The 12,342-nt window shown below is 50.8% G+C and overlaps 1 protein-coding gene across 1 annotated transcript in view; it reads right to left on the bottom strand.

The window, feature by feature from the left end:
* The window catches only part of LOC116411522 (acid-sensing ion channel 1C-like), a 29,257-nt gene extending 25,341 nt beyond the window's left edge, over positions 1 to 3,916 (bottom strand). The window contains exons 1-2 of the mRNA XM_031903938.1: positions 3,781 to 3,916; positions 3,049 to 3,607 (exon numbers count right to left, since the gene is read on the bottom strand). Coding sequence (XP_031759798.1) covers positions 3,049 to 3,607; positions 3,781 to 3,782 — 561 coding nt within the window. The 5' untranslated portion in view covers positions 3,783 to 3,916. The remainder of the gene's footprint in view (positions 1 to 3,048; positions 3,608 to 3,780) is intronic.
* Between the last annotated feature and the right edge of the window lie 8,426 nt (positions 3,917 to 12,342).

The raw sequence follows: 12,342 nt of genomic DNA, 5'->3' as shown, positions 1-12,342 counted from the left end.
GATTGGCTTAAAGGAGAACTAAAGTCTAAAATAGAAAATCAGTAGAAATGCTGTATTTTGATACTGAACATAAATATAAACATTAGGAACTTACTGCACAAGCCCAGGGGCTGAGAAGCCTAATTACAGTAATGATTTATGCTTTCAAAGTTGTCCACAGGGGGCCGCCATCTTGTTACTTTGTTATATTATCTTTTGTAAGATTTAGGGCTTGCACATGCTCAGTGGGCTCTGAGCTGCTGTTGGGAGGCGGAGCTTAGGGAACATAGTAAATTATCAAAACAACAGCACAAAGCCAGTGGCTGCATAAATATGCAAAAGAATCCCCCAATGAGAATCCCAGCTGATGTGAGTAAATCCGGCTCCCTGTTCTCTGTTCCTGCAATTGGAGTTGGGAGCAATAAGCACAGTTTCCCAGCACTGAACAAGTCTGTCCCTTTATCCCCATGTCTGATTCCTGTGCCATATAATGACGGGAAAATGCCATCATTATCTCTATATGTAAGATAATATCAAAATGGCTGATATAGTGCTGGGAATTGTAGTTTCTACAGTTTCAGAAAAGGTGCACACCAGTGAGAGGCCAAAGCTTCCCAGTAGGGCTGCAAATACTGAGCTGTGTAACAAATATAAGTTACAAAGGTTGGAAACAGAGGCAGAAGCTGTGACAAAAGCTTTAGTCACTTTGCTGTTACAAACAGCCCCTCTGGGAATAAACTGCCCCAGTGTAAAGGCTTCTCTGTATGTAACACAGTGACTGTATCTGCCCCTTACACTCCCCCCCCCCAGGGCTAAGGTACAGAATATTATTCACTTTAGTGCCCATCAGCCCAATAACTTCTCTGTATGTAACACAGTGACTGTATCTGCCCCTTACACCCCCCCCCCCAGGGCTAAGGTACAGAATATTATTCACTTTAGTGCCCATCAGCCCAATAACTTCTCTGTATGTAACACAGTGACTGTATCTGCCCCTTACACTCCCCCCCCCAGGGCTAAGGTACAGAATATTATTCACTTTAGTGCCCATCAGCCCAATAACTTCTCTGTATGTAACACAGTGACTGTATCTGCCCCTTACACTCCTCCCCAGGGCTAAGGTACAGAATATTATTCACTTTAGTGCCCATCAGCCCAATAACTTCTCTGTATGTAACACAGTGAGTGTATCTGCCCCTTACACTCCCCCCCCCCCAGGGCTAAGGTACAGAATATTACTCACTTTAGTGCCCATCAGCCCAATAACTTCTCTGTATGTAACACAGTGACTGTATCTGCCCCTTACACTCCCCCCCCCCAGGGCTAAGGTACAGAATATTATTCACTTTAGTGCCCATCAGCCCAATAACTTCTCTGTATGTAACACAGTGACTGTATCTGCCCCTTACACCCCCCCCCCCCCAGGGCTAAGGTACAGAATATTATTCACTTTAGTGCCCATCAGCCCAATAACTTCTCTGTATGTAACACAGTGACTGTATCTGCCCCTTACACTCCCCCCCCAGGGCTAAGGTACAGAATATTATTCACTTTAGTGCCCATCAGCCCAATAACTTCTCTGTATGTAACACAGTGACTGTATCTGCCCCTTACACCCCCCCCCCCCCAGGGCTAAGGTACAGAATATTATTCACTTTAGTGCCCATCAGCCCAATAACTTCTCTGTATGTAACACAGTGACTGTATCTGCCCCTTACACCCCCCCCCCCCCCAGGGCTAAGGTACAGAATATTACTCACTTTAGTGCCCATCAGCCCAATAACTTCTCTGTATGTAACACAGTGACTGTATCTGCCCCTTACACCCCCCCCCCCCCAGGGCTAAGGTACAGAATATTATTCACTTTAGTGCCCATCAGCCCAATAACTTCTCTGTATGTAACACAGTGACTGTATCTGCCCCTTACACTCCCCCCCCCCCCCAGGGCTAAGGTACAGAATATTATTCACTTTAGTGCCCATCAGCCCAATAACTTCTCTGTATGTAACACAGTGACTGTATCTGCCCCTTACACCCCCCCCCCCCAGGGCTAAGGTACAGAATATTATTCACTTTAGTGCCCATCAGCCCAATAACTTCTCTGTATGTAACACAGTGACTGTATCTGCCCCTTACACTCCCCCCCCCCAGGGCTAAGGTACAGAATATTATTCACTTTAGTGCCCATCAGCCCAATAACTTCTCTGTATGTAACACAGTGACTGTATCTGCCCCTTACACTCCCCCCCCCCCAGGGCTAAGGTACAGAATATTATTCACTTTAGTGCCCATCAGCCCAATAACTTCTCTGTATGTAACACAGTGAGTGTATCTGCCCCTTACACTCCCCCCCCAGGGCTAAGGTACAGAATATTATTCACTTTAGTGCCCATCAGCCCAATAACTTCTCTGTATGTAACACAGTGAGTGTATCTGCCCCTTACACTCCCCCCCCCCCCAGGGCTAAGGTACAGAATATTATTCACTTTAGTGCCCATCAGCCCAATAACTTCTCTGTATGTAACACAGTGACTGTATCTGCCCCTTACACCCCCCCCCCAGGGCTAAGGTACAGAATATTATTCACTTTAGTGCCCATCAGCCCAATAACTTCTCTGTATGTAACACAGTGAGTGTATCTGCCCCTTACACTCCCCCCCCCCCCAGGGCTAAGGTACAGAATATTATTCACTTTAGTGCCCATCAGCCCAATAACTTCTCTGTATGTAACACAGTGACTGTATCTGCCCCTTACACTCCCTCACTGCCAGCTTGTTACCCCTATACCCAGCAATGTGTGTGCCACCCTCCCACTGCCAGCTTGTTACCCCCATACCCAACAATGTGTGTGCCACCCTCCCACTGCCAGCTTGTTACCCCTATACCCAGCAATGTGTGTGCCACCCTCCCATTGCCAGTCTGGTACCCCCTAAACCCACTGCTTATTGAACGTGCCAATTAACCCCTGACAGCCTGTTCAGACAAGGCTAATGCCAAGGCTAATGCCCACCTTTCTCTATGACCCCTTCTGATGGCACCAGTGGGCAGAGCTGCCAGTTAGGAACGTACCGCAGTGAAGTTCTCAGGTCCACACTCCTGGTTCCGGTAGCGACATTCCAGCATCATATCTTCCATGACGTGTCCGGCTCGTTCGTAGAACTCCTGCATGTTGTAGGACTTGCTGGGATAGATGGGTCCGGAGTCTGCAGGTATCCCCAAAGCCTCCAACACTTCTGGGGAGTCCTTCTCAATGCCAAGCAACTCCCCCACCCAGAAGAGGTCATCCCTAGTCAGGGCAGACTTGCGAAAGCTGTTGTAGTTGCAGAGGGTGATGGCCGGGAATTTCATGAGGCTGCTCTCCATCTCATCCAGGGTGGTGACGTGGTGGTACTCGGTGTAGAAGATGATCCGGTCGGCCACTTGGAATAGGAAGCAGCTGAGAGAGGCAAGGAAGGAACATGCCCAGAAGACTCGCCGGGGGGTCACCCCACCAGGCAGGAAGACATGGCTGATCCCATGGAGAGTGGAGTTGCTGGCAAACACTGTCAGGTCTGAAGGTTTGGGCTCATCCTCTCCTTCCTCGTCCTGTGGGGGCTTCAGCAGGTCCATCAGCCTGGCGAGACCAATCCTGCTGGGAATAGAAGGAGAGAAGCATGGGTTACTGCATGGGTTACTGCATGGGTTACTGCATGGGTTACTGCATGGGTTACTGCATGGGTTACTGCAAGGGTTACTGCATGGGTTACTGCAAGGGTCTAGTTAGGGTGCATCTACATGATTGAATAGATTCTACACAATTACATCACAGAGGAAGTGCCACGTGACCAGCAGAGCTTGCAATCTAAGTGCAGATTCCCAGTAAATCCCAGCCAAATGGTCTCTGTGAGGCGAAGGGTAGGAAGGCTCCGTCCCTGCAGCAGCGAGAGTGACGGGAGGATGGAGGGCCCCCGGGTGTACAGTTTCAGCCCAGAGAAGTTTTCAGCCTGAAGGTCTCTTGTTTGTGACAGAAGGAGGGGGGGGGGTGATGCTCTGGGAGGCGGTTTGGGGACCACAGGGCAATAAGATATGAGCAAAGGGAGCAGATTGATGCATTAGGCAGAAACCAAATACTCTGGGCCCTGGGGCGGGGGGGGGGGGGGGGAGGCATGACAAAGAGAGATAGAGACATAATACAAGCAGTGACCTTCAGCCTGGGACTCTTCAGTACAGAACTACAACTCTCAGCGAGTCTCTGCTATACAATGGCTGATGGAAAGTCTGTGTGCGTTGGCTATGGACACTATTTGCCCCACCATGCAAGTCATTTTGCCTCCTAATGCCTCAGGTGTAAGCTTGGAGCAATATTTGTTTATTAGGCAATATTTACACAGCACAAAGGGGTTCAAGATCTGATTCCTGTGTGAGTATGGAGCCCAGTGTAGGGGCTAGGGTGAGTATGGAGCCCTGGGTATGGGCACCAGGAGAGAATGGAGCCCAGTGTAGAGCCTAGGGTGAGTATGGAGCCCTGGGTATGGGCACCAGGAGAGAATGGAGCCCAGTGTAGAGGCTAGGGTGAGTATGGAGCCCTGGGTATGGGCACCAGGAGAGAATGGAGCCCAGTGTAGGGGCTAGGGTGAGTATGGAGCCCTGGGTATGTGCACCAGGAGAGAATGGAGCCCAGTGTAGGGGCTAGGGTGAGTATGGAGCCCTGGGTATGTGCACCAGGAGAGAATGGAGCCCAGTGTAGAGCCTAGGGTGAGTATGGAGCCCAGTGTAGAGGCTAGGGTGAGTATGGAGCCCTGGGTATGTGCACCAGGAGAGAATGGAGCCCAGTGTAGAGGCTAGGGTGAGTATGGAGCCCTGGGTATGGGCACCAGGAGAGAATGGAGCCCAGTGTAGGGGCTAGGGTGAGTATGGAGCCCTGGGTATGTGCACCAGGAGAGAATGGAGCCCAGTGTAGGGGCTAGGGTGAGTATGGAGCCCTGGGTATGGGCACCAGGAGAGAATGGAGCCCAGTGTAGAGCCTAGGGTGAGTATGGAGCCCTGGGTATGGGCACCAGGAGAGAATGGAGCCCAGTGTAGGGGCTAGGGTGAGTATGGAGCCCTGGGTATGTGCACCAGGAGAGAATGGAGCCCAGTGTAGAGGCTAGGGTGAGTATGGAGCCCTGGGTATGGGCACCAGGAGAGAATGGAGCCCAGTGTAGGGGCTAGGGTGAGTATGGAGCCCTGGGTATGTGCACCAGGAGAGTATGGAGCCCAGTGTAGGGGCTAGAGTGAGTATGGAGCCCTGGGTATGTGCACCAGGAGAGAATGGAGCCCAGTGTAGGGGCTAGGGTGAGTATGGAGCACTGGGTAAGTGCACCAGGAGAGAATGGAGCCCAGTGTAGAGGCTAGGGTGAGTATGGAGCCCAGTGTAGGGGCTAGGGTGAGTATGGAGCCCTGGGTAAGTGCACCAGGAGAGAATGGAGCCCAGTGTAGAGGCTAGGGTGAGTATGGAGCCCTGGGTATGTGCACCAGGAGAGAATGGAGCCCAGTGTAGGGGCTAGGGTGAGTGTGGAGCCCTGGGTATGTGCACCAGGAGAGAATGGAGCCAAGTGTAGGGGCTAGGGTGAGTATGGAGCCCAGTGTAGGGGCTAGGGTGAGTATGGAGCCCTGGGTATGTGCACCAGGAGAGAATGGAGCCCAGTGTAGAGGCTAGGGTGAGTATGGAGCCCTGGGTATGGGCACCAGGAGAGAATGGAGCCAAGTGTAGGGGCTAGGGTGAGTATGGAGCCCTGGGTATGTGCACCAGGAGAGTATGGAGCCCAGTGTAGGGGCTAGGGTGAGTATGGAGCCCTGGGTAAGTGCACCAGGAGAGAATGGAGCCCAGTGTAGAGGCTAGGGTGAGTATGGAGCCCAGTGTAGGGGCTAGGGTGAGTATGGAGCCCTGGGTAAGTGCACCAGGAGAGAATGGAGCCCAGTGTAGAGGCTAGGGTGAGTATGGAGCCCTGGGTATGTGCACCAGGAGAGAATGGAGCCCAGTGTAGGGGCTAGGGTGAGTATGGAGCCCTGGGTAAGTGCACCAGGAGAGAATGGAGCCAAGTGTAGGGGCTAGGGTGAGTATGGAGCCCTGGGTAAGTGCACCAGGAGAGAATGGAGCCCAGTGTAGGGGCTAGGGTAAGTATGGAGACCTGGGTATGGGCACCAGGAGAGAATGGAGCCCAGTGTAGAGGCTAGGGTGAGTATGGAGCCCTGGGTATGGGCACCAGGAGAGAATGGAGCCCAGTGTAGAGGCTAGGGTGAGTATGGAGCCCTGGGTATGTGCACCAGGAGAGAATGGAGCCCAGTGTAGGGGCTAGGGTGAGTATGGAGCCCTGGGTAAGTGCACCAGGAGAGAATGGAGCCAAGTGTAGGGGCTAGGGTGAGTATGGAGCCCTGGGTAAGTGCACCAGGAGAGAATGGAGCCCAGTGTAGGGGCTAGGGTGAGTATGGAGCCCTGGGTATGTGCACCAGGAGAGAATGGAGCCCAGTGTAAGGGCTAGGGTGAGTATGGAGCCCTGGGTATGTGCACCAGGAGAGAATGGAGCCCAGTGTAGAGGCTAGGGTGAGTATGGAGCCCTGGGTATGTGCACCAGGAGAGAATGGAGCCCAGTGTAGAGGCTAGGGTGAGTATGGAGCCCAGTGTAGGGGCTAGGGTGAGTATGGAGCCCAGTGTAGAGGCTAGGGTGAGTATGGAGCTCTGGGTATGTGCACCAGGAGAGTATGGAGCCCAGTGTAGAGTCTAGGGTGAGTATGGAGCCCAGTGTAGGGGCTAGGGTGAGTATGGAGCCCTGGGTAAGTGCACCAGGAGAGAATGGAGCCCAGTGTAGAGCCTAGGGTGAGTATGGAGCCCTGGGTAAGTGCACCAGGAGAGAATGGAGCCCAGTGTAGGGGCTAGGGTGAGTATGGAGCCCTGGGTATGTGCACCAGGAGAGAATGGAGCCCAGTGTAGAGCCTAGGGTGAGTATGGAGCCCAGTGTAGGGGCTAGGGTGAGTATGGAGCCCTGGGTATGTGCACCAGGAGAGAATGGAGCCCAGTGTAGGGGCTAGGGTGAGTATGGAGCCCAGTGTAGGGGCTAGGGTGAGTATGGAGCCCTGGGTATGGGCACCAGGAGAGAATGGAGCCCAGTGTAGAGCCTAGGGTGAGTATGGAGCCCTGGGTAAGTGCACCAGGAGAGAATGGAGACCAGTGTAGAGGCTAGGGCGAGTATGGAGCCCTGGCTATGTGCACCAGGAGAGAATGGAGCCCAGTGTAGGAGCTAGGGTGAGTATGGAGCCCTGGGTAAGTGCACCAGGAGAGAATGGAGCCCAGTGTAGAGGCTAGGGTGAGTATGGAGCCCTGAGTATGGGCACCAGGAGAGAATGGAGCCCAGTGTAGAGGCTAGGGTGAGTATGGAGCCCTGGGTAAGTGCACCAGGAGAGAATGGAGCCCAGTGTAGGGGCTAGGGTGGGTATGGAGCCCTGGGTATGTGCACCAGGAGAGAATGGAGCCCAGTGTAGGGGCTAGGGTGAGTATGGAGCCCTGGGTATGTGCACCAGGAGAGAATGGAGCCCAGTGTAGAGGCTAGGGTGAGTATGGAGCCCAGTGTAGAGGCTAGGGTGAGTATGGAGCCCTGGGTATTTGTTACAGAAGAGAATGTCATTGTATGGATTGGAAATGAGCCAATCAAGATGTGACTAAAGTGCAATTCAATATAAGGGGGTTTAACAGAAAGAGTTTATAACCTACAACTCCAAATTGATTGGAAAAACTAATAAAAATAATGAAACTAATGATGAGTAAGATGGGCGTATTCCATACTTTGTGGAAAATCCTTTGCAGTCAATGACTAAAGTCTAAAGTCTGGAACCCACGGACATGACCAACCGCCGGGTTCCCTACCGAGTGTCGCTTGGCCAGTCCTTCTCTTTCTACCTTTAGTTTGGTCTTCAACAAGGGAAATGCCCCATTCAGTTGGGCGGAGCTACTATCAATAGTCGTATAAACAATAAACACTTGTTGACACCCAAACGGGTTTGTATCAATACTATTGTTCCAGAACTGGGCAGGTCGTCTGTTGTGGCCTCCTACCCCTGGGGCTTCCCAGCAACCTGGTGCCCAACCCTCTGTATTGACTTCCATGTTGTCTTCTCTTGGTGGCAGACTGCTGCAATGGTCCTGCTGCCCCTAAAGTAGCCCAGGGGCCACTTGCCAGCCCCACCAGGGATCGGCTCCAAGAGGTGTTTAAACAAAGGCTGAGGTGAGGAGCTGACCCTTGCAGAAAGGATGAAGTTCAAGGGGCGGTCTTCCTTTAAGCCTCCGCCTTCTGACTCCAACTGACTTTCCAACTTTCAAATGGGGGTCACTGACCCCGGCAGCCAGTGCTATCGCTCTGTGAAGCTACAGTTTTATTATTGTTACTTTCTATTACTTATTTTTCAATCCAGGCCTCCTTCTATTCATATATCAGTCTCTCAATCAAACCTAAGGTTGAACCCTAGCAACCGGGTAACCACCGACATGCCAAACTGGAGAGTTGTCGAACAAAACACTAAATAATATTAAAAACAAATGATAAAAAATGAAGACCAATTGCAAATTGCCTCAGAATATCACTCTCGGAGGTGGCCTATGAAGCATCTGGCTTAGGTAGCCCTGTAGCCCTGTCGCTGGTAGAGACCACCCAGGATACTTACCTTGAGTTCCAAAATAAGTTACCAAGGGCCTTTGATCAGTGGTTTAAAGGGGCTTTGGCTGAAACAATGGAGGCCGAAACAACAATAGTTTGAGTGGTGCCCCCCAGGAGTCCGGGAATGGGTTATAGACTGTGAGCCACAGACCACTGAAGAAGTTGCCCAGCTGGCCGACAAGTACCCAGAAACCAGGACCCCCAACAAGAGTGGCCCCAAATACAAAGTACGCTAGGTCCCAGGGCAAGAGAACAACCAGGCTCTCAATAGAGCTTCCCTGGCACCAACACCACGTCCCTCCCAACGCTACCGGATACTGGCTGCTCCAGAGGTCTCAGTGCTTTGATTGGTCAGGCTGCACTGAGTGGGTTGTCCATCGGGTGAATACAGGGTGGCAGAATCCGTACGGGCTGCCATGAAAAAGGAAGTAGAGGAAATGTTGCCATTGTCCCCAGGGTCCCCAAGATGGATGGCAGCACTAGGTTTTGTGTAGACTAGAGGAAACTGAACCAAGTGCCAGTTACAGATGCCTACCCAATGCCCCGGGTGGATGAACTTCTTGACCGCCTGGGGAATGCCAAATACCTCACCACTCTAGACCTAAGCCAGGAATACGGGCAGATTCCTTTGGAGCCAGGGGACCAAGAGAAGTCGGCCTTTATCACTCCCTATGGCTTGTTCCACTTTCCAGTCAAGCCATTTGGAATGAAAAATGCCCCAGCGACGTTCCAGCGGGTAGAGAATCAGTTGTTGGAGGGGTACCAAGAGTTTATCTGGATGATATAGCCATATTTACTAACACTTGGGAGGAACATGTGAGGCACCTACAGAGGCTTCTGGGAAGGATTGGGAAGGCCACTTGGCGGAGCTCCAGTTCTTGGTTAATGGGTGGGAAGTTGGCGAGTGATGCCAGAGGGGAAAGCAGTAGCCGCTGCTGTCGGCTGGCACAGACGTAAATAAGGAGAGCGGGATAGGGATGCGCCAATCTGTCCCGTTTAGCTCCGCCAATGCATTTACAAAATGGCAAAAAATTAGCGAAACTCGGCTAACACTGCTTTTTTGATGTGCAACTTATTTTTATGCGACTGCAACTTTTTTTGATGCAACTATTTCGTCACCGATTCATTTTTTTTGTGAAACGGCCGCTACGATTTGGCACAAAAACAAAAATATGTTAATTAATATGTTAATGGGATGCTAATCCCCATTAATGTTTATTGTATGCTAATTATAATGTTAATTGTGTGTTAATTATATGCTAATCTAAGACACTAAATGTTAGAGGGGCAACTGTGCCAGTATAAGGGGGTAACTAGGGCACTAAATGTTAGAGGGGCAGACTGTGCCAGTATAAGGGGGTAACTAGGGCACTAAATGTTAGAGGGGCAGACTGTGCCAGTATAAGGGGGTAACTAAGGCACTAAATGTTAGAGGGGCAAACTGTGCCAGTATAAGGGGGTAACTAGGGCACTAAATGTTAGAGGGGCAGACTGTGCCAGTATAAGGGGGTAACTAGGGCACTAAATGTTAGAGGGGCAACTGTGCCAGTATAAGGGAGTAACTAAGGCACTAAATGTTAGAGGGGCAGACTGTGCCAGTATAAGGGGGTAACTAGGGCACTAAATGTTAGAGGGGCAGACTGTGCCAGTATAAGGGGGTAACTAAGGCACTAAATGTTAGAGGGGCAGACTGTGCAAGTATAAGGGGGTAACTAAGGCACTAAATGTTAGAGGGGCAGACTGTGCCAGTATAAGGGGGTAACTAAGGCACTAAATGTTAGAGGGGCAAACTGTGCCAGTATAATGGGGTAACTAGGGCACTAAATGTTAGAGGGGCAGACTGTGCCAGTATAAGGGGGTAACTAGGGCACTAAATGTTAGAGGGGCAACTGTGCCAGTATAAGGGGGTAACTAGGGCACTAAATGTTAGAGGGGCAGACTGTGCCAGTATAAGGGGGTAACTAGGGCACTAAATGTTAGAGGGGCAGACTGTGCCAGTATAAGGGGGGTAACTAAGGCACTAAATGTTAGAGGGGCAGACTGTGCCAGTATAAGGGGGTAACTAGGGCACTAAATGTTAGAGGGGCAGACTGTGCCAGTATAAGGGGGTAACTAGGGCACTAAATGTTAGAGGGGCAGACTGTGCCAGTATAAGGGGGTAACTAGGGCACTAAATGTTAGAGGGGCAGACTGTGCCAGTATAAGGGGGGTAACTAAGGCACTAAATGTTAGAGGGGCAGACTGTGCCAGTATAAGGGGGTAACTAGGGCACTAAATGTTAGAGGGGCAGACTGTGCCAGTATAAGGGGGTAACTAGGGCACTAAATGTTAGAGGGGCAGACTGTGCCAGTATAAGGGGGTAACTAGGGCACTAAATGTTAGAGGGGCAGACTGTGCCAGTATACGGGGGTAACTAGGGCACTAAATGTTAGAGGGGCAGACTGTGCCAGTATAAGGGGGTAACTAGGGCACTAAATGTTAGAGGGGCAGACTGTGCCAGTATAAGGGGGTAACTAGGGCACTAAATGTTAGAGGGGCAGACTGTGCCAGTATACGGGGGTAACTAGGGCACTAAATGTTAGAGGGGCAGACTCTGCCAGTATAAGGGGGTAACTAGGGCACTAAATGTTAGAGGGGCAGACTGTGCCAGTATAAGGGAGTAACTAGGGCACTAAATGTTAGAGGGGCAGACTGTGCCAGTATAAGGGGGGTAACTAAGGCACTAAATGTTAGAGGGGCAGACTGTGCCAGTATAAGGGGGTAACTAGGGCACTAAATGTTAGAGGGGCAGACTGTGCCAGTATAAGGGGGGTAACTAAGGCACTAAATGTTAGAGGGGCAGACTGTGCCAGTATAAGGGGGTAACTAGGGCACTAAATGTTAGAGGGGCAGACTGTGCCAGTATAAGGGGGTAACTAGGGCACTAAATGTTAGAGGGGCAGACTGTGCCAGTATACGGGGGTAACTAGGGAAGGATTGGGAAGGCCACTTGGCGGAGCTCCAGTTCTTGGTTAATGGGTGGGAAGTTGGCGAGTGATGCCAGAGGGGAAAGCAGTAGCCGCTGCTGTCGGCTGGCACAGACGTAAATAAGGAGAGCGGGATAGGGATGCGCCAATCTGTCCCGTTTAGCTCCGCCAATGCATTTACAAAATGGCAAAAAATTAGCAAAACTCGGCTAAACTGCTTTTTTGATGTGCAACTTATTTTTATGCGACTGCAACTTTTTTTGATGCAACTATTTCGTCACCGATTCATTTTTTTTGTGAAACGGCCGCTACGATTTGGCACAAAAACAAAAATATGTTAATTAATATGTTAATGGGATGCTAATCCCCATTAATGTTTATTGTATGCTAATTATAATGTTAATTGTGTGTTAATTATATGCTAATCTAAGACACTAAATGTTAGAGGGGCAACTGTGCCAGTATAAGGGGGTAACTAGGGCACTAAATGTTAGAGAGGCAGACTGTGCCAGTATAAGGGGGAAACTAGGGCACTAAATGTTAGAGGGGCAGACTGTGCCAGTATAAGGGGGTAACTAGGGCACTAAATGTTAGAGGGGCAGACTGTGCCAGTATAAGGGGGTAACTAGGGCACTAAATGTTAGAGGGGCAGACTGTGCCAGTATAAGGGGGTAACTAGGGCACTAAATGTTAGAGGGGCAGACTGTGCCAGTATAAGGGGGTAACTAGGG

Source organism: Xenopus tropicalis, chromosome 6 (genome assembly GCF_000004195.4).
Source record: "Xenopus tropicalis strain Nigerian chromosome 6, UCB_Xtro_10.0, whole genome shotgun sequence".
NCBI lineage: Eukaryota > Metazoa > Chordata > Amphibia > Anura > Pipidae > Xenopus > Xenopus tropicalis.
This window is presented reverse-complemented; position numbering and strand designations above follow the sequence as displayed.